The sequence below is a fragment of the Aplysia californica genome, unplaced genomic scaffold (assembly GCF_000002075.1).
Source record: "Aplysia californica isolate F4 #8 unplaced genomic scaffold, AplCal3.0 scaffold00324, whole genome shotgun sequence".
In the NCBI taxonomy this organism is placed as follows: domain Eukaryota; kingdom Metazoa; phylum Mollusca; class Gastropoda; order Aplysiida; family Aplysiidae; genus Aplysia; species Aplysia californica.
The window spans coordinates 325,348-347,945 of NW_004797594.1; the positions used below are offsets into that span (position 1 = coordinate 325,348).

The 22,598-nt window shown below is 40.7% G+C and overlaps 1 protein-coding gene across 1 annotated transcript in view; it reads right to left on the bottom strand.

Annotated features, from left to right (window-relative positions):
- The window catches only part of LOC101851586 (CAP-Gly domain-containing linker protein 1), a gene marked incomplete in the record, with an annotated part of 91,891 nt that extends 69,735 nt beyond the window's left edge, over positions 1-22,156 (bottom strand). The window contains 9 exon segments of the mRNA XM_035970823.1: positions 2,203-2,217; positions 6,581-6,815; positions 8,740-8,870; positions 9,941-10,081; positions 10,906-11,112; positions 12,076-12,278; positions 15,302-15,391; positions 18,348-18,527; positions 21,884-22,156. Coding sequence (XP_035826716.1) covers positions 2,203-2,217; positions 6,581-6,815; positions 8,740-8,870; positions 9,941-10,081; positions 10,906-11,112; positions 12,076-12,278; positions 15,302-15,391; positions 18,348-18,471 — 1,146 coding nt within the window.
- Positions 22,157-22,598: the final 442 nt, after the last annotated feature.

Here is a 22,598-nt window from a genome sequence, read left to right on the forward strand (position 1 = left end):
GAACCTAAAAGAACCTGTACAAGACTCATCAAACAGAATAATAAGGTTATCCCTACATCATTGCTTTTGTGGAAGTCGAGGAAATTATTTCTCCAAAACTATAATTAAACAAAAATTAATATGTTAATAATAATGCTATATATACGAAAAATTTACATATATATATATAAATGTCTGAATTCTCAAACCTATACCAAAACCAATGAATGTGTAACTGCTTCATAAAAGAACTATAATTGTGGTAATACTGTATAATAGTGTTATCAGCATTATTATATTATATATATAACAGATTATATGGTAACTTTTAAAATAATATACATATTATGTGGTCTAAACATGTTACGTTGACAGTGCAGAGACAAACGGTACCAGACAAAAACCGATTCGATCGTGGAGGTTTGGTTTGGAGATTTATCCCGTTACTTTTTGCTTTGCATTAGTAAAACTGACGGGGGAGGGGGGGGGGGGGGGGGGTTTGTTGGCCGAGAGGATGGGTTTTTTTATTGTTTCACAGGAGACTGTCTATTCAAGGACATGGGTGGGCATATTTTTGGGATATGGGGCTACTTTACCACAGGTGACCGGAACAGATCATTTTCACCAGCGCAATATTGCATTAAGTGACCACAAAGTGTTCACTGCACCATTATCAGTTTTTTTTAAAAAAAGCTTTTGCTACGGGAACTAGTGCGCTGGGTAAATTTTTTTTAATCCGGAAAGGAGTTAAAAGTAATCCTTTGTTCCAATTTCATCAGACTAATTCTTCAGTGGAACTTACTCTCCACATATAAAAGTATAGACTAAATCATAAGACAGAGAAATACCCCTACCCCTCCTTACACCTCTCCCCACCATCATTTGTCTCTGCACCGTCAGACTAAAAGAATACATGAGATAATAAAAAGAGTACAAAAGATAATATAAAAGTGAACAACAACAAGGTTACTCTCCCACTCAGCAAAGTATACGTCAAATACACATAATAATACACATGGAGGTTAGTCGTTCTTTCACACACAACAGAAAATTAGTAGGAGGAAAGGTTTTAGAAAAAAACAACAAACAGAAACAAAAATGCTAAAACATTCTACATGGGGTTAGATTAGGCCCAACTTACAAAAGAAGCAGATAACGCTATACGCTAGCTATATACCGACCATTTAGTACTAAGAAAAGGGATAGCAAACAGACGAATACACTGACTCCAGGGGGTAAAAACGTGAGAGCCGTCTGAGAGGAGGGGCTCCTTCGGACCAAGCACAAATGTCTTCAAAAGTTGTGGCTAAAGTACAGAAACAGCAGCTAGTTTTACAGAAAACAGACAGAGCACACACAAAAGTCTTCAAAAGCACGAGTCGCAACTCGCCCGCCAGCATTTTCAAAAAGGAGAAAAACGACTGGTCAAGAAGAATTACATTGTCATAGCTGCCCAACCAAAACTGTTAGAAAGCAACACTTGGAGCCGAGGCCGTTGTGACGGACGTAAAGAAGTCGAAAGAAAAAGCCAAGCATTGGCACTACTGGCTGGGGAAATCAACTAACATGCCGGCAGTGAGTGACTAGAGCATACGACGTGCCTGCAGTGAGCAACTAGAATACCCCTCTACGTGGCAGTTCTACTTGAAATACGTAGCAGAAGTTCAGGGTGCACAAGCATGGCGAAGGTAACGCTGGTTAAAACATTACTGTACTCATTAGACCCACCAACATTTCTGATTCTCTTCAACACAATTCAAACTGATCGCAAGAAAAATAGAGATTATATTTACAAAACAACAAACAAAACAACCAAAAAAAACCACACCCCGCAATGAAAGGAAAAACGAAGTAATAGCAAAATGGGTTGATTTTAGATTTTGAAGGACTTCAGTATACGGCAGTGCAAAACGATGAAATTAGACTTTTGTAACATTTACCACACAAATATGATAAACATTCCAGTAGTACAGTGCTATTACAATAGATAGATCATGCACTCCACTATGAACAAAGAGGCCAACACACACACACACAAATAATACACACACACACACAAATAATACACACACACACACACAAATAATACACACACACACACACACAAATAATACACACACACACACACAAATACAAATAATACACACACACACACACACACAAAATAATACATACACACACACACACACATACACCCACACACAGAGATGTAGATTTACCTACCTGTGAAAATGCAAACTAAGAAAAGTAAATGAGAGAGGTTACGAGAGACACAAGAGACGGCACTTCACACACAGAGCCCCGGACGGCAAACCACACAGTACATGCAGCACCATCAATGACTCGCTACTCCATGACAAGGTCAAGGTAAGCACTTCACAGGAAAAATGAAATGAGTCGATGCGATGGGAGTTAGCCCTATCCGTACGTCGTGTTTTACTATCGTATCCATACGACGTGGGGAACTCTGTGCCACCACTTTCCAAAGATGAAATTTACTCATTAATCCGATCCGTACGCTTTGCATAGCAGTCTGTCAAAATGATTATTTGAGAAATACTGAAAGTTTCAAAGAGATCTTCGCACTAGAAGTATTCTAAAATGTGAAGAATGCAACCACGGGGGTACAAAATGACCCCAGGGCGTACGGATAGGGTTAAAACAAATTTAAAATGAAAAGACAACAATGATTAATGAGAGGACAACAATGATTAATGAGAGGACAACAATGATTAACGAGAGGACAACAATGATTAATGAGAGGACAACAATGAAAAGGAAAGCCTCAGAGTGTTCGATTCCAGCCCCTACAACTTTACTTTACGTCAGTGCAGATATCATGCACTCTTTGTTTCCCAGAATTCCCATTACCATGCGGCAAATAGACGCAGTCATAGGTCATATTTCAGACATCATGCACCAGGATGAGGAGATCTTTTTTCTGAGGTGAACATTTCGCATACATTTAACAACACTTTCTACAGAGCCCTACCATCCTAAATTGAACTTAATAGCCTACGTGTCTTTTATCTATTACCTCAAAAACTATAATAAAATAGTTTTTAAATCACATGCAAAAGATGTGATTGTTCAAAAATGAAATGTTTCCATTCCAGTCAGGAAACTAGAATTCATACAGATATGCCTGGAGTTCCTTCAGCATTGGAATGAGAAGCATGATGTGAAAATGAATGAAGCCATCTGAGACAATAGTGAAGAGACGTTCGATTTTCCACGAAATATGAGCGAAGCAATTGAATTTCAAATGAAAGTCAATAGTGAAAAAGACATTCTATTTCGATAAATATGAGTGAAGCAATTTAATTTTAAATGAAAGACAATAGTGAAAAGACATTGTATTTTCCATGAACATGAGCAAAGCAATAAGATTTTAAATGAAAGTCAATAGTGAAAAAGACATTTTATTTCCATAAATATGAGTGACGCAATTGAATTTTAAATGAAAGACAATAGAGAAGAGACATTTTATGTTCCATGAAATATGAACAAAGAAATAAGATTTTAAATGAAAGTCAATGATAAATATGAGTGAAGCAATTGAATTTTAAATGAAAGACAATAGAGAAGAGACATTCTATGTTCCATGAAATATGAACAAAGCGATTAGATTTTCATGGAAAGACCACAGTGAAAAGACGTTCTATTTTCCATGAAATATGAGCGAAGCAATTACGTTTTCAATGAAATTACTTTCAAATGCAGATGAAGACAACACTCAAAAAAAAAGGTTTAGAAACTCGTCTCTTTCAACACCGACAAAGTCAGAGCAACAAACAGTGAAGAGGAATACAAAAGGACCGGGTCACTTGACAACAACTGTAGAAAAAAACTATGCATTTGCCAACGACAAGATTCACAAGAATAAAAGATCATGACAGAAATTTTTAAAAAGACCCCCCCTTCCAAATTGTAGTCTGCATTCAAATCATCATCTACAGGGAGGACAGACGACGCACCAAAAGACCAGGATGTATCAAATCTAAACCTTTCACCATTTCTCCAATGATTCCCACAACTTGCACCAGTCACTAGGCCACACAGCAAACCAAATTCACCACATTCAACATTTAGATCATTTGAATCAATATGGCCTCTAAGAAACTATGTTCCTCCCATTAAATCATAGACGGGACACGGCTGTAGAGAAAATTGCCCCTGGAGTAAACTTTCGACACTTGAAGCCCTTTTTTGCTCATGTTTCGGAGGCAAACGAAAAAAAAATGACAACTAGGAAGAGGCTACTTCCAATCTCTTTAATAACATATCATCTCCTTCATTCAACCTAAATTTTCTAACAGAACCTCTACAGCTGAGCAGTCCGGCAGCCCATCAAAAGAGAAGAGTTTACAGAACTGCGAGTCCACAAACAGCAGGTACCAAACTTAGGGGATAAAAAATCTAACATTACACTCCAGTACAGATGACACTCTCTGGCCCTGCTGAATTATTTGGATAAATTCTATGAACCCACCCCTCTCTTGAGAGTCAACCGTATTTCTTTCAAACAATTTCTGGAATAAAAAACTACCGCCCCCCCCCCCCCGAAAACACCATTTTCCCCCCCCCCCCCCCGAAACAAGGGGGGGGGGGGGGGGGGGGGGGGGAGGAAAAACTAGATAATCTTGAAGAAGAAAAAGATGCTGAATCAAAAAAAAAAACAAAAAAAACAAGAAGCAAAATTGGAAGCTATAAGCAGAATTTCAAAAGGGAAAAGAGAAATAAAAAAGCAACCCACACAAAGTAAATGGTGTAAAATTTACTCTCATCACCGAAAGTCTCAACCAAAACCACCATCTGACATCAAGAACAAGAAAAGAGAACCAGCTTACTACAACAGATCTTGGCACAAAACTATTCACATTACCTTAGGTTAATAAATTTGCTAAAGAATCCTACAAAGCTTTTTTTTAACGTTTCAAAAAAAAATTTATTAGAGCACAGCACCCATCAAGCAGAGAAGGAATTTTAACCTCAACCTGCAGCGTTTCCCAGACCATAAAAAGCAGGTACCCAAGATGAAAACCGTTAACCTTTTGCCCTCATTTCAACCCATAACTAAAGGAGAAAAGACAAAGTGCACCGGGGCACAGGGATGCAAGAGCAAGTAGCAGCGATAACCAAAAGAAACCAATCAAAAGCTTCACATCTCCCACAAAGCCGTCAAAGAATGCGACCCTCACACTAAACGTTCTACCAGAAACCTCAGTTCTCTTCGACAATCCCACTACAAAAAGCAAGTTGCAAGAACAGAACAGACCATAGTGAAGTGTGAACAATGATGAAAGCTACCATATTTCTCCAAATGCTAAACAATTCAGTTGTTTGTTTAGTAAGTTTTACAGCGCTCGCAATTGCATAAGGTCATAATATGAGCGCATCAATTCGGCCTGCAAATTCAAATCTCATTAGAAATCCAATCCAAGAGTTACCATATTTCAGCTGTTCTACTAGGAAATGGCAAAAACAAAACAAACTACTCAAAATACTACACAGAAGCAAGCAGCATTCAAGTCATTGCACAAAACTTCCAAATGTGAAGGTGGACAGCTATGAAAATACCCAGGACGAATCACTAACAAAGAACATTATTACGCCCCACAACTTAATGTTACCTATACAGAGAGAAAAGATCTGTTCGTAAACTAACTCTCAACTTAAAATGTTACCTATACAGAAAGAAAAGATCTGTTTGTAAACTAACTCTCAACTTAATGTTACCTATACAGAAAGAAAAGATCTGTCCGAAAACTAACTCCTTATCATTCCTTCTTCTGCCCCCCCCCCCCTTTTGTTAAAAAAAAAAAAAAGAAACAGAATTTGGAGCAGTTGGCTCACAGAAAGTTACATCTACACGATGATACACTCACATCTACAAGGGTAAAGCCAAAAATGAAATACAAAGAGAAACGGCTGATAAATCGACATTCATCGTTATGGTAGACAAACTGCCAGATGTATATATAATTATCTACTTGTCAAAACAAGAGCGACCATAGTTGCACGTCCGTAACTAGCAGCAGAAGGCCAGAATGTTTCTATCTTCCTACACAGACTTCAGAACATAATATGTTACGCCTAATTATCGTTATTGTTGATTTTCTTCTTATAGACAAAAATACCCTCTGATTGCAGTATACGTAAAAGCAACAAAAAACCCACAAAAAACCCACAAAAAACCATGACTGAATTCTACGACTAACTTCAAAAACCACGTCCTACACCAGACTGAAAACATTATTTACATTTTTGTGACACTAAATGAGATCTCGGTATCCTGAGCATTATGCAATGATTTTTACACACCAAACATTTTCCTCAAAAAAAGTAAATTAAAATGAGAAAACAAAACAACAAAACAACGAGTGAGGGCTGTGAAAGGAATCGCGTTGGATGAGACGAAATAGAAAAAAACAAAAAACAAAAAAAGAAACCCAACCCACTGACAACAATGAGTGAGGCAAAAATGACAGTAAGCACAACATTCAGGGTCACAAACGAGGAAGGAAGGAAGGAAGGAAGGAAGGAAGGAAGAAAGGGTGAGGGGGGGAGGGAGGAAGGTCATCAAAAATGCTGCATGTACCTGGTTGGCCAGTGAGGTGACTCCCAACCTTACCCGCGATCGCGACACGCTGGAGGCCGTGGAGGAGATGGAGGAGACGCTCTCCTGGCTGCCGCTGCGCTCCCGTGAGCTACGCAGACTCGTGGTCATGAGCGGCCGGGAGTGGGGGGAGGGGGTGGAGGTGGCCGAACCGCCGGCGCGGGCGATTTTGTGCACGGGGGCAAACAGGCCATGCATCGGCTTGCAGTCAAAGTATCTGCAGGGGGGAGGGAGGGAGGGAGGGGAGGACAGCAAAAAGGAGGAAACTTCAGTTTTTTTGTTTTGTTTTTGGAAGTGTTGTTACGGTGCTCGCAACTGCATACAACTTCAGATTTTTCCCCTGCATGGCCAGAAGAATATATATATAGAAATACTTATATGTCAGCAGGCATCGTGGTGAAATCAGGCGCTTGTCGAAATAAGGACATCAAAGAAAACGACATTTCCCCCCCCGCTGGTTTGGCAATTTTTATTGAACTTTTGTTTTTTGGCTCAACATCTTTTACGTCTGTTTAAAAACACATTTCTCTGTGGATTTTACTGGAAAATTTTGACTAAAACTAAAGGAATAAAAAATGTACATTTTCATTTTCCACAGACTCTCAAGCTGTGCAAGTTACCAAATTTTGGCAGCCATTTTCTCACTAATTTTACTTGGCAAACCAGGCGACCCCCATCTCCTTCAATGGCAGGTATCTCAACTTCTATCTACGATGGATGGGTACTTTTTTCATCAAAAGCCAGACAGAGAAACAAGCTTTACGGTGATACCAATATCCCCATAAGCCCAAACATTGAGGAGCACCTGATTCCACAGCATCGTGACACATATTTCAACATGCAAAGGTACATGGTCAAATAGTCGCTTTGAAGCACAAGGGGGCTGTCCCGTAAAATACTGTTTTGAGAAAATCGAAGGTAAAGTTTTTGCCCCTTGTTCAGTTTCTTTAAAAGAAAAGGAGAGTTTTCTCTATAACCAAACAAACATACCCACCAATGAAACCAAACTTCTCCTATAGGTAGGGCACTGCCCACTTTTCGTGTAAGTCAAGATTTCTGGAAATCCCCGAAATCTGGGTAAGCCCGCTTGTCCTTAAAAGTGACCTAATAAACATGCACAGGTGTTCTCAATCTTTAAAGTGACTTTTGGTTTTGAAGGTAACGAGTGGTTCTGCAGAGACATACATACAGACAGGTGTGGTTATTTCACAAAGAACGGACAGGAGCAAGATCGCAACAACACGTGACAAAGACAACTCAGGCCTGCAGAAAAAAGTGTTCACTTTTACCAGACATTCAGTTATATTAATAATTTAATTTTAACAAATACATCAAGTACTACACCCTCCCCAAGATATAAAACTATATTTTAAAAAACAAAACAACAACCCATAAACCTCCATATTCAGAAGTAGATAAGGAAGAACGGGACAATCCTGACCACACAGAAATGACACAAATATGCGTCAAACATACCTGTTATCAGTATCCCTCAGTAAAATCTTTCCAATCAAAAACCAAGAACTAAATAAGCATAGGTCTGTCAATTTTAGTTTTAGTTTTAGAACGACTTTTACGGCACTTGCAACACAATAAGGTCATATAAGTGCCAAAGATTAGAGGCGTTACAAAAGAGTAACAAACACAAAAAAGAAGGAGGGGAGATAAGAGACGATAGATTTTTTATAGGAAAGAAGCAAACCACACCAGAGCACCTGCCAACCACCCACTCTGTCAATTTTAAAGCCGTTACTTACAAAGGTGCAGAACCTCTCTGACAGAAGGTTCACACAACTTCACAAACACTTCTTACTTAAACGAGAATCTTAAATTTGTAAAGATCTCTGAGTTGAAAAGTGCACAGAGCATGCTGTCAGGTGCTGATGTGTGCCATATAAATACTATTCTCATCATTTTTACTACTTTGCAGTCACACAGCCAGGAGTACAAAATACCCCATCTGGTCACCCAGCCAGCAGTACAAAATACTCCATCTGGTCACCCAGCCAGGAGAGCGACTGCAACGGACATCTCAGTCCTGATGCAGTTCGTGACCAGAACGGATAATTTTCACCGTCGCATTACTGCCCCAAGTGACGGCAAAGTGGTAAAAAGCCGAGCGTGAGAACCGAAGGGATTACCTTTTCCCTGCGACCGCTCCGTCGTTCTTCCCCAGCGGCTCATCCAGCTCCACGCCGGCCCACACCCCCTTGGCAAAGTCTGTCTCTCCGATGTAGCGCAGAACGCCGGGCTTAGAGCCGCTGACTAGAACCTGCAGGGAGAGAGACAATAATAAACACAATGTAGTAGAGAACGCCACTCGTGGAGTGGCTGGCTACAACTTATGAGGAGAGATATTCTTTTTTCTTAAGAGCTTTACGACACTTGCACCACAATAAGTTCATACAAGTGCTGAAGATTAGAGGTGTTACAGGAGAGTAACACACACAAAAAAGAAAGAGGGGAGATAAGGATGATAGATGCTAGATAGGAAAGAAGGAGCAAACCACACCAGAGCAACCGCCAACCACCTACAGGGGAGAGATAATCGTAAAAACAAGAAAAATTTAGCGCAGAACAACAGGCTTGGAGGAGCTGCTGAGAAAAACCTGAGGGGGGGAGACAATGGTAGAAACAATGTGAACTTAAACTCAAACTCTTTCAGTGCCTTGAGGAGGACACCGTTCTATTTATTCAATTCCACATCACTGACTAGAACCTGAGGAGAGAGACAATCATAACAACAATGTAGCAGAGAACACCACTCTTGGAGTGGCCCACTAGACCTTATGAGGAAAGATAATAATAATACTAATAATAGATAGCATTTGTATAGCGCATGTCCCCACTCGAAAGCAAGCTCTATGCGCTTTACACTATATTATTACCCCAGCAGACCATAATAATAATAATAATAATAATAATAATAGATAGCATTTGTATAGCGCATATCCCCGCTCAACAGCAGGCTCTATGCGCTTTACACTATATTATTACCACAGCAGACCATAGAACACTCCGAAACATTCTCAGCATCCCCGGAAGCATACATTGCAAGCAGCTGGATAAGCGCTCAAACACTAACAAACTGACAAGATCTTTCACTGTCTATAGATAATCCTTAAAAACAAGAACAAGTTAGCGCTGGGTCGAACCTGAGGAGGACTCATACCAAAGAGTGAGCTTAAGAAAACGTCACATTTTCATTGTTTTACAAAAAAAATATAGAAATATGACAAGAAAGCACTGAGGTCGCGATCATATGGCGATCATGTACAGTCTTCGACCAATATCAAAAAAACAAAAAAAGGAAGAAAAAAGAAAAGGCGTCCAAAGACTCACCCTGTCTCCCATCTTGGCGCCGCCCGGCATGGTCCCGGGGAGGCGCATGGCCGTGGTAGATGGCGCCACGCCCGTCGAGCCTTTGTTCAGGCTAGTCGACGACGTAGACAGGTTTTTGCTGGCACTCATGCCCAGACGCGACTGGAAGGAAAAAAAAAACGACAGATAAACTTAACCCCAATCCTATCTGTATCGTTTTGAGTTATACCCCGGGGCGACTTCGCGACACTACAGTTTAAAAAGTAAAAATGAAGGGGGAAAAGTTGTAAGTCTTTAATCAAAAAGATATGAAGCTCGAAACTTTAACACTAAAATCTCTCAAAAACCACCACAGTGTAACTCTGACATCCCCCCCCCCCTGCCCACACTCCGAATAACCTCATGATTTTGACACAGCAGCATAGAATATTCGGTGAAAATGGTGAAATGGTATGAGTTTAACGCCCCTATCAACACTATTAGGTTATTTAAGGGGCGGGACCTCCTAGTTTAACGTCCATCTCCGATAGGACCGAGCCAAGTTGGAAATTTGTGTAAAGTGCCTTTCCCAAGGACACAACATCGGACCGAGCTGAGGCTCGAACCTCCGAACCCGCAATCTTACTAGAATATTTGGTTTCTCGTCTCTGGGTCTTAGTAATTGAAAATAGTCAAATAATGTCAGGACAAAACTTTGTAATTCTACGATAGCGTAGAGTTCGTTTGAGAATAAAGTCCTAAAATTTCTCAAAACCACCACCACAGTGAAACTCCAACATCCCCCCCCCCAGTGTAATAACTCTGATATAATCCCCCCCCCCCCCTAAATTTCTCAAAACCACCACCACAGTGTAACTTCGATATAATCTCCCCCCCCCTAAATTTATCAAAATCACCACCACAGTGAAACTCCAACATCCCCCTCCCTCCCCGCAGTCTTCTAATACGTAATAAGCTGATAGACATTTGAGAGGTAGAGCCCTCACCGAAGGTCGCGGAGGAATGCTGGAGGAAGCCGGGGTGCCGTTGCTGGTGGTGGGCGTCTGGAGGCGACTGTCGCCGCCACTTGCCGGGACCGAGCTCCTGGGCTCGCTGGAAGAACTGTCGTAACCTTGAGAGGGTGGCCGCGACGGAGACTGTGGTCCGTGGAACAGCTTTGTCAGACGCGAGAACACGCCCCTTTTGGGCTCACACTGAGGAAGGAGGAGAGAGCTTTTTTTAGTTTTTAGTTAGAGTTTTATGGCACTTGCAACACAATACGGTCATATTAATGCCGGAGATTAGAGGTGTTGCAAGACAGTAACAAACACAAAAAAGGAGGAGAGATAAGGACGATAGATGTTTGAAAGGAAAGAAGGAGCAAATCACACCAGAGCACCCGCCAACCACCCATCAGAGGAGAGTGATAACACTAGTAGACACACAATACAGCTAAACAATAAACATAAATAAGAACTCAAGAGAAAAATTTAATCCAACATGAATAAATCTTATAAGCTTTCAAATTCAATTCAATTGAGTGAGCTGAAATCATTGAGGTGAGGAAAATGGGAAAAGCATTTTTCCTGGAGACGAATCCTCCTACCGAGCAAATCCAGAAATAGCATCCCTGGTACTAACCTTGAACGTCAAACGTCTTTAACCAAACCACAAGATAATCACACCCAATCGCTTCCACTTTAAAAAATGGATACATCACAACTCTGTAGTACAAAGATACTACAGGCTACAGAAGAACAAAAGTTTTCTACTGTCACCCTCACTCCTTCCACATCACAAAAAAAAAAGCATAACCCACACCTTTGTAGTACACAGATATACCAAAGATTTAGGACTGTCACTGTCACCCCCCCACCCACCCCTACTTCCACATCACAAAAACAAGAATACAACAAACCTCAGTAGTACACAGATATACTACAGGCTTAAAAAGAACAAAAGTTTTCAACTGTCACCCCCACGTCTTCCACATCACAAAAAATAAGAATACAACAAACCTCAGTAGTACACAGATATACTACAGGCTTAAGAAGAACAAGTTTTTTCTACTGTCACCCTATCTCTTCCACATCACAAAAATAAGAATACACCACACCTCAGTAGTACAGAACAAAGATACCAGACATAAAAATCTCATAACTTTCCGACCGACTCACCTGAAAGTAGCGCACTCCCATGACACTGCCGTCATTTTTCCCCACGGGCTCATCCAGCACGATGCCCGCCCACTCCCCTGGGGCGAAGCTCGCCTCCCCGATGAAAGCGATCACGCCTGGCTTTGTGCCGCTCACCCAGATTCTGTCGCCGATCTTGAAGTCGTCTGTGTTGACGGAGCCGTCTTCCGAGGGGGGCTGGGGGCCTGCGAACAAACACCCGGAATTTCTTCAGGTCCCGGAATTGATGGTTCGGGCTTCAAACTACTACATAATCATCGTACAAGATTTATTTTTTTAATAGTTTTTTCTACCATCAGTAAGTGTTTTACGGCACTTGAACACAATAAGGTCATATAAGTGCTGAAGATTAGAGGCGTTACAAGAGAGTAACAAACACAAAAGAAGGAGAAGGAGAAAGAAAGACCATGGTTTTTCATAGGAAAGAAGAAGCAAACCACACCAGAGCACCCGTCAACCACCCACCAAGTTCTAAGTTTGTCGATAGACTATACCAACACTCACATCACATAAGCGACAAGACTATAACATAACAGCACTTACACAAAAGCAACGTGTGTGAAATAAAGGACAACAGAAAGCACAGGGACGGAAAGATGATGGTAGCAACAAAACACTGGACGGCGCAAGCAGAAATAATAAACATTACACACAATGATGACAGACAGAGAAGAAAGCCTACTAACAGCACACAGCCTAATCTCTTCTAAATTTTTCAGGAAAAACATATTTATGAATGCTCATGACGCATATTAGTAAAATACAATCATCTCATCGAAACGTAATAATTTTTAAATGAAATGAAAATTAAGCTGAAGAGTCCAACCAATTCACTTTTTTTTTTTAATCTGTTTCTTTTTACTTGTCATATCAATTAACAATAGATATGTTGAGGGAATTTTTGTAGCGACATTTCACAAAAAGCAATTAAAATCTCAAATCCTGGAATGCAGCCATTTACCTTCAACTAACAAAATAATGTGTTCCTTAGGTATCATATTGGTCATAAAGATGGAGAAACCACACACTCTTAACTCATCTTTTCTTCAGTTCTAATATATATATATATATTTTTTTTTTTTTTTTTTTATAAAAAATTTTTAAGGTGGTGCTCGACCATATTATCTTAGGATCCTCTAGTTGAAACAACACATGAGCCTGTAGTGAAGCAAGCACAAACACAACTAACAGCAGACACGTTCCCCACACAGAGCAGGCAGAATCCCCTCAGTATAGCCCAAGCTTTGAGCATACACGCAGGAAAAACTGGCTCACTCTACCACACTCTACCACAACTACCTGTGGACCTGCTACACTACACTACGCTTGACGCACAAACAACACCAGCGGTTGTAATGGGAGACTAAAAAGCACCAGAACAGACAGGAACATATTATTAATTGGAAGAGAAGGAAGAATAGAGACCCGTCTGCAAATATGAACAAGTACCTTTCTTTGCTAAAACATTTTGAGGTAAATTGATGAGAGGAGTGAGGCAGTATAAACCCAGCCCGCCTCACTATGGTAAGACAACCAAATCTCTACAAGTGATTCCTCGAACCAAATGTTAGTAAAACTATCGGGAAAAGTTTCAGCAATTGCATGCCATGGTGTAAGAAACCAAATTCAAAATTGAGATTGAAAAATCTTGCAAATGTTTCAAATTCAAATCATGCACTGACATTGGGGGAAAAAAACAAGAACAACAAACATGCAGATTTTAGAAAAAGGCAAATTGCAGAACAAAAAATGCTGACAGAAAGAGTTACACTAATTATCATATTCATCATGACTACTGTCAGACCAGACCCCCCCCCTCCCCACCCATCCCCCACCCCCAGCAAGTCTTATCAACACTGTTTGGTTAATTTTGTTATATCTAGAGACAAAATGTGAGAAAGAGAGAGGGTACCATAATAGACCTTGCTTCAGACCAGCACCCTTCCAACCACAGACACGATGTCCTCTACTTTACGTCAGAGGACGTTACTCTTTTTCAGTTTCAGTAAGAGTTTTACGGCACTTGCAACACAACAAGGTCATATATATGTGCCGAAGAATAGATTACGTGTTACAAGAGAGTAACATACACAAATAAAGGGGAGGAGATAAGGACGACAGATGTTTGATAGGAAAGAAGGAGCAAGCCACACCAGAGCACCCGCCAACCACCAACAGGGATGTTACTCAATCCAAAGACCGTACGTTCTAAGAGGGGTCACGTCAGCTGTGCCTAATCGCTACGTGGACGTGACAAGAGGTGGTGGTGATTGTCATCCATCACTATGAAGAGCACAGAGGAAAAACGACCATAGTCACAAACTGGAAATTGTGAGGGTGCCAATTTTAAAAGCTTGTGGACTCGCAAATTTCATATTTGTTTGACAGGTGGTTTATTGTTAAGTGTTGTTGAATGGGAAATCTACCAACAATAATCAACCAACAGTTGAACAGAAAAACAGTTATGAGTCAACAAGCGTTCAAAATTGGCACCCTCACGATTTTCAGTTTGTGACTACCATTGTTTTTCCCCTGTCATCCATCTATATGATTACATGCATGTAGCCAACATGATGTCATCACTGTGCTAGCAAAATGGCACACCTCATTTTTGCTACTTTTGCGGTGATGAAGGGGAGAAAACCCCCCCAACTATTTAACTTGACTATTTATCATCTAATTTATAACAGTGGAAATTTCCATGCATGTTTCTTTTGTGACTGCCAGCGCATTTTTGTTTGGATATTACCACAAGATAGATGTCCCAAAACCAAAAAATCGGCAGTTATGCCATTTTGCTAGCGCAGAAACAATACATATTCAACGGCAAAAAAAGTGGGGAAATTTATCATAAGTAAATAATTTATATTACAGTTCAAATCTCTTTGTAGCCTGAACCAAATTACATTTAGTTCAGTTTTAGTAAGAGTTTTATGGCACTTGCAACACAATAAGGCCATACAAGTGCCGAGGATTAGAAGTGTTACAAGAGAGTAACCAACACAAAAAAGGAGGGGAGATAAAAACGATAGATGTTTGATAGGAAAGAAGAAGCAAACCACATTAGAGCACCCGCCAACCACCCACAAATTTGGTTTCTCGGGGAGAGCGGTAGTTTAAATTAAGTCAACAAGCCCGATGACAATGACCACCACTTCGTCACAGCTGACCAACACCCGTCTTACAATAGCACGTTCTTCGCATCTACCTTTCTTCAATGCACAGTTCGCGTCATGGGCGTATCTGTCGGCGTGGCTGGGGGCGAATCCTACACCTCGAGCTGACTTGGCGATTGCACCTTTGTAGACAACAAACAACAAGCGTACCAGACCACAGGAGAAAGGCCATGCATGGGCAAAAAATGTTTTTAAAAATTATTCAAAATATAAAAAATGTTAGTGTGTGAACCAACAAAAAGCAAAAACAGAAATGAAATCAAAGCAAGCAATTTTTTTAAGACAGTCATCTCAATCCCTGTTTTTTAGTGAGGCCATCTTGTCACATTGCCTGTTTTTTCCTGCATATAATTTGCCTGAAGGAAGGTGGTATGCTCACTTCTAAGAAACGAATTCCGAAAGCTTCTCATTCTACAAGATCCACCAGCAGCAGAGGTACAAAGAGAGAAAATATATTCAGGTCAGGCTCTACTTCAGCAATTCACAGCAAAGGCTAGCCATAAAAGCCAGAAATTCAGAGCCACAGACCCTATTTTCTTCATGTTAATATAGTGTAAAGCGCATAGAGCCTGCTGTTGAGCGGGGATATGCACTATACAAATGCTATTTATTATTTATTATTATTATTTATTATGTTTTGAGTGTGCAAACATCCCCCCCCCCTCTCCCTGAATGGGGACAAAATCCATTACGTACGGAGACACTTTCACACGTCTCCTCTAGAAGCAAGTATGTCTGAGAACTACCCAAACATCTTCTTCTCCCATACAAAGTAAAACAACAGTGTTCTCTTCATAGTGGAAATCATCCATTCGATTTGACAGGTGAAGATATTCGCTCAGTGTTTGTTCTAAGGTTTGCTAAACATAACAAGGTGTCTTCGGGGGAAAAGTTTGGGGGTGGGGTGGGTCCGAAAAAAATCTGAGAATCATCATCACATTCCATCCCCAGCATCAGATGGAAAAGGAGTCAGGTATAAGGACAGGATAGGTATGCAAGGCATCTCAGGACAAACTAGCCCTCTGGATTGTTCAGAAATATAGCACGGGATAACATACAGACAGCTAAGCAAAACAGAGAGACACTAATGCTGCAGATAACAAAAAAAATTTGATAACAAGGGCAGAACATTCAGCACACAGAATTAGCTTACAAAATCCAGTTTCACAATGCAGCAGGACCAAAAAGTCACCATTCTAGAGGAGAAACCAAGATGCTAAATGAAAAAGTTGCCAACAATAAAATCTGCAATTTTATAGAGATTCTTTGTTCATTGTGGGGTCATTTATTTCAATGGGGCCGTAACTCGGCATCCAGACCTAGAGATTGTTTCAAATGACAAGTTTTAGCCAAGTACCCTGAATTCAACACTTTGTGAGAGATGGAGCCTTGATACCCAAAAGGACATCAAGTTGAGAGGAAAAATATCCAAAGATCAAGAAAATTTGGACCCCATGAAGATTCAAATCCTTAACTTTTCGCAAGTTAGCCAAGAACATCAGCCAACAATAGGAAACCATTAACTGATTCAGCCCGCAGTGCCCTTCACAGGGGCCGACTGTCTCCTGGGTTTTGACGCAGAGCCGCTTCTGGAGCAGCTCTCATCTATTGCTCCCTTTTCTTCGCATCACTTTCCTCTCATATTTTTTCCAGACTGCTTACATTTCAACCTTTTTTTCTGGTTTCATTGAAAAGCATTTTGTATTCTGAACATTTCTGTATGCCCCACAGTGAGCAAATTTAGATTGTATTTCTTTATTAGCTTTTTGTGAGACCACCTGTGAGGTCATGAAGCGGTCACAAATTATTTGCGGGCTGAATCAGTTAAAGTGCCGTTGGCCAGCAAATAACTAACAGACACATCCTGGATTTCTAGAGCTCTAACATCGCAATGTGTGGGCATCAGGAGAAAGAAAGCAAAAAAGCAAAACATCACCATCTATCACAGCAGACATACAGCGAGACGAATGCTTGGAAAAGAAAACATTTTGGGGCAACTAGCTATGTAGACACATAGATCTCATTGTGACACTTTGCGTCCTTTGATTTCACAATAGGAACGGGGTTTACATAAACTGCAACAATACAACATGAAATATCTATGAAGACTAATGACATTCATAGTTTGAGAGATGGGCTGGGAGGCTGCAAGAAACATGCACTTGATAGGACTTGTCTGTTCAAAAACTGTAAAACACCAAAATTATGTTTCTGATGCATTTAAAAGTTGCAGGAGCACATCATCATTCAATGTTAATGTGAAAAAAAAATGAAAAAAATTTATTAAGACAAACACCATCACTAAATATAATGTTATCTATTATCTTGTCTGTAACAGATCTTCCATGTCATGACAGATGTATAAAAGATTGTCCAATTTTTCAGCAGAGTAAGAGGCATGACAAAATTAGCTATGAATGACCCAAACTTTCAATTACTTTCACGCTTTTTATCAATCCACTAACTAATTCAATAGAATGTTCAAAATTACAGAAAAATCCATACCAAGAAGAACAGAAGCTTTAGTTTTTGAGGGGCCACGAAATTTTAAAAAAATGGAAAGTTCAGCTATTATAATATACAGCAGAGCCTAAAATGTGTAAAGCGCTTACAACTGCTTTTACACCAAAGTCAGTAGACCTGGCTTTTCCTTTGATAGCAAAATTTTATTCCAAGCTGGACAAAAATGAGTTCTGTCCAAAGAAAATGAACCTGGTAGACTTGACCCTTCAAAACCAAACAAACACTATATATATATATATAATAATGTTGGAGTAAATTTATTCCACAATTTATGCATTCCTTCAATGAAATTTTTAGAAATTTGGTATGATCTCTTAAACAAATTAGTCTCTCACTAATTAATAACCTCCTGCGGCATGCAAAACATGTTTTATGAGTAAAAAAAGAAAGAAAATGTAAAAAGAAAAAAAAAGTAGCAGCATTTTCATTAATTTTTTTTTAATAAGAAAAAGAAATTTGTTAATTCCAGCTTTTAAAATTCCGCTGTGCAACAACAAACAAAATCCAAACATGCCAAGGTTGATTATAACAAAAAGAGCTGTGAGGACGACTTACTCTGAGCTTTTGGCGGCCCCGGGGTCGTTTTAGGGTCGCTTCCTTGAGAACGAGGGGTGGGCAGACCGGTCGGCCTGCCGATACGAGAGGGCTGCTTGAGCCCAGTGGGTCGTGGAAGACTCATGTTCTTCTGCTGTAAACTCTTGTGTCCGGGCTGTTCACAACATGGATGCCTTACATCTGTCGAGACCAAAAAAATAGTATATGGAGAGGTTTGTTTGTTTTAGTAGAGGTTTTACGGCGCTCGCAGCTGCATAAGGTTCATATATGAGCGCCAGAAGATTAGAGGTGTTACAAGAGAGTAACAAACATTAAAAAAAGAAGAACGGGAGATTTATTATAGGACAATAGATGTTTGATAGGACAGAAGGAGCAAACCACACCACACCAGAGCACACATCAACCACCCACAGTGTAGATGTTTAACGCACGCCCCTAGCAACACTGTTAGGTTATTTGAGAGGCGGGACCTCAGAGTTCAACTCCCATCTCTGAAAGGACCTAGCAAAGTGGGAAATTCGTGTAAACTGCCTTTCCCAAGGACACAACTCAACTTCAGACCGAGCTGAGGCTCGGACCCTGAACCCTCAATCTCACAATGACAAGTCTGACAGCCTAACCACTAGGCTAGCGACACCCTGATAAGCCAAAATCACTATAAAGTCTGATTATATTAGAATAATTAGAAGTCAATTGCTTAAAGAGGTGAGACAACTGAGTAAAACACACAATCTTCAAGACCCTTTAAAATATATGTCTATTCAGGTGTCCCAAAAATGCTGTGTACAACACAGGGAGATTAAATTCAAAGATAATGGGGTGATGATGACACGGCACTGCTTACCACAACACCAAGAGGACTAGAGAAGTCAAATAAAATCTGTCAAAGAACAGTCACACAGTGACCAATGAAAAAGTAAACGTATTACATCTGACTGAATGTAAAAAAAGATGACCAAAAATAATAATGGACATGTAGAAACAAGAATTGTCGCTTTTAAGAACCAGCAGGCTAACCCAGATTTCGGGGTTTCCCAGAATTCTTGACCTCCACCAAAAGTGGGTGTTGCCCTACCTTTAGGAGAAGTTTGGTTTCATTGGTGTGTGAAAAAGGATCCAAAAACTTTACTTTCAACTTTCTCAAACAGCATTTCATCAGGATAGCCCTCTTGTGCTTAAAAGCGACCAATTGAAGGGTGAGCTGAGTGACCAGTTTTGAATACCCGGGATTGAGGGAAATGGGAAAACAACAACCCCCACAGAAATCTTTCTTTTTCCTTTCTTAGAGATGTTTTTATACCCTCATCAAAACAATTCAGATCATTTAGGGCAAACTTTAGCAGGCTGGCTCTCAATCTTGCCTATCAGGGCAAACCCAGGTTGAGGGAGAGATGCAACATAGCAGCAGAAATAGGGTAAGTTGGGGCAACTTCGACATGTTTGTAGTTTTTGTAGTGCCGCAAAAGTAACCGCGGTTACTGCTCCCGCCTTTATGAAAGAAGACAGACTGTCTTGGTCTCCTTGTGTAACGCAGCCATTCCACTTCTCGATTATTATGTTCTTTACTCTGATTTGCATTCCAAATTTTCAACCAATAACGATCTTGTGAAATACCCTCACTTGGGGCAACTTTGATAGATAGGAGTTAGTACAATTTCGACCCCCCGCATGGGGCAACTTCGACAGGTCCTGTGACAGGGGCTGTGGGCAACTTCGACAGGGGGTGGATCTTCAACAGTATCGGGTTCTTATTCAACTTATTCTTCAGCCAGCCACGAGAGCCTACAACACCAAGCACTCAAGCTATAAAGGAAGAGGAAGGCCACACAAAAGGTAGACCGAGGGTGTCAAGGAAAAGCTGAGAAAACAAAATATCACAACTGAAAGAGCTGCTGAGCTGGTGAGAATAACCTTTCTCGCTATTCTCACCCCCTCCCTTGTTTTACCGGAAATGACCCAAGAGGGATCAGGGCTGAGGTTACCCGGGCTGATGCTCCACAGGATCGTGTTTGGTGTCCGAATAGACATAGATCTAGATCTAGTCACAGTCAGGGTTGTCAAATTGGAGTCAAATCCCAGAAATTTGGCTCTTTTGGATCGTGTCTGGCCCGGGGAATTTCATTTGGTTCTCTGGCTCTTTTTTGGCTCCAAACTCCAAAAGTTCAAGAAGAAGGGGACAGAAGAGGCAAGAAAAAAAAAAAGAAAGAAAAAAAATTTTTTAAAATGAAAGTGAAGAAAACAGCTTGGATTGCTTAAAATTATCTAAACTAGATCTAGATCTAGTTTTAACACGATTTAACGCCCTCGCCCGTTTGGTCTGAATAATTTACAACCCTTCAACCGTCGTGCAAGAGCATGGTCTCGTGCTCGTGTCTCGTTACGTTCGTACGCTCTCAGTTCCTTGAACCATAATGCATTGTGTAGAGGGCCAGCCATCGTAGTGTGTAAACAACGAATGGTCCGGCCGGCGGCCAGTCCCACATCCCGCTCAGTGTCGGTAGTGACCATTTTTGTTTTTTTTTACTGGAGAGGCGAAATATGTTTTTACATTATTATCATAATTATTCGCTCCCAACCACATGCGGTAAGCCACCAAGGGCGTAGGTGATTTTATTGGCCTGCAAGAGGTCAGGGGGGAGTCCTCGCCTCATGCCCACACCGGGATGGGAGCTATTCTCACCAGGGGGGAGGGGGGGTGAGAATAGCGAGACATGGGTTATTCTCACCCGGGGTGAGAATAAAGGTGGCCTATTATAAATATCGGCCACATTGCCAATGGCGTTTAGTTGTCATTCTCTAGCTATCCGCTTGTAACTCCGGAGTCTCCTGTATCCAACAACAAAGCGCCTAACTGCTAGACACCACGGACCACAGCTATGCCAGTCAACCCAAAAGATTAAATGGTTAACTGCAATCTCCTACACAAATCTTGTTTTTAAATTTAATAAATTTAAGTAGGCCCTATCTAGGCTAAGTTCCATGTCATCATAATCATAATCATGTCATAGAGATATAAATGAATTGAAAGGGTTCTAAAGGTAGGTAGGCCTACACAAAATGCAGCACTGCTTCACTGAGCCAACTTCAATTCAATTACAAGTAAGATAAATAAAGTTTTAGCCTACGTTGTAATTGTGATCTTGGATACTCATGCTCAGGCAGGCTCATCCACCCAGCCCCCACACCCTTTATAAAACTTCGCAATTTAAACACCCACGTACCCTGGCCAGGCCAGGCCCAGGCTCCTCTAACTAGAGGCCAATCCTTTCTTTGCTCAGCATGAGTTTACCAATATCAAAACAACATCCCAAAACATGACACTTGCAAATAAAAACAACAACAAAGCAATCTGGTGTTTGCACAAAAAAAGTAAAAGGAGGCAAAACAGCCAAACAGTCATCATATGAGCACTAACAGAGTCACAGAGTCAACAGTAAAAAATAATAATAAAAAAAGCAGACCTTCACTCCACTGACTCACAGATGTTATTTCATCTTTAGCTAGTGACTCACAATAGCAAAAAACAGGGATTTTACCTGACTTATTTTGGGGGCGTAGTTCCAAATAATTCGTTCTTAATCCTCTTCTGCATCAAAATCACCATCGATCACAGACAGAGATCTGTTGCGTTTCGGAATCAAGATCTCAGGCACCAAAGATGATAGAGTGAACTGCTCCACAACCGGGGAGTCACCCAAAGTTATGCTTACGTGTAAACGCGCTCGACAGGAACAGTAACAAGTCTAGTGCGCAATATTTCCGTTTACACAGTAAAATTGTATACAACGTATGTTACACTCTTGATTTTTTTGCATTGACGTTTTCGAGGACCTGCGTTCAGCGTCAAGGAGCAACAGAACGTAGCCCTATCTCTCCCCCGTATGAGTAATATACGCATGCGCTCTGGTTAGCGGAAACAGTATAAAAAACACAGGCCTCAGCAAGAGAAACGAATTCCATCTACCTGTCAAAATAATCTCGATCAACAGCAAATGGCCATGGCAGCATAGCAAGCTAAAAATGCCGGAAGTATTCCTGGTGGCAGGCAATACACAAAAAGGGGGGGGGGGAGTGGGATGCTATACAAGATTTGACAAGCATTCTTTAAACAGAATCTGACCGAAACAATGATGAAACCTATTTCCAGGAACTAGCGTTTACCACCTAAGTGCAAATTGCAAATTAATTAATGTACCCTACTCGCGCTGTCAACTTACTCAAATTTCCACCCCCTACCCCTACTCCACCGTC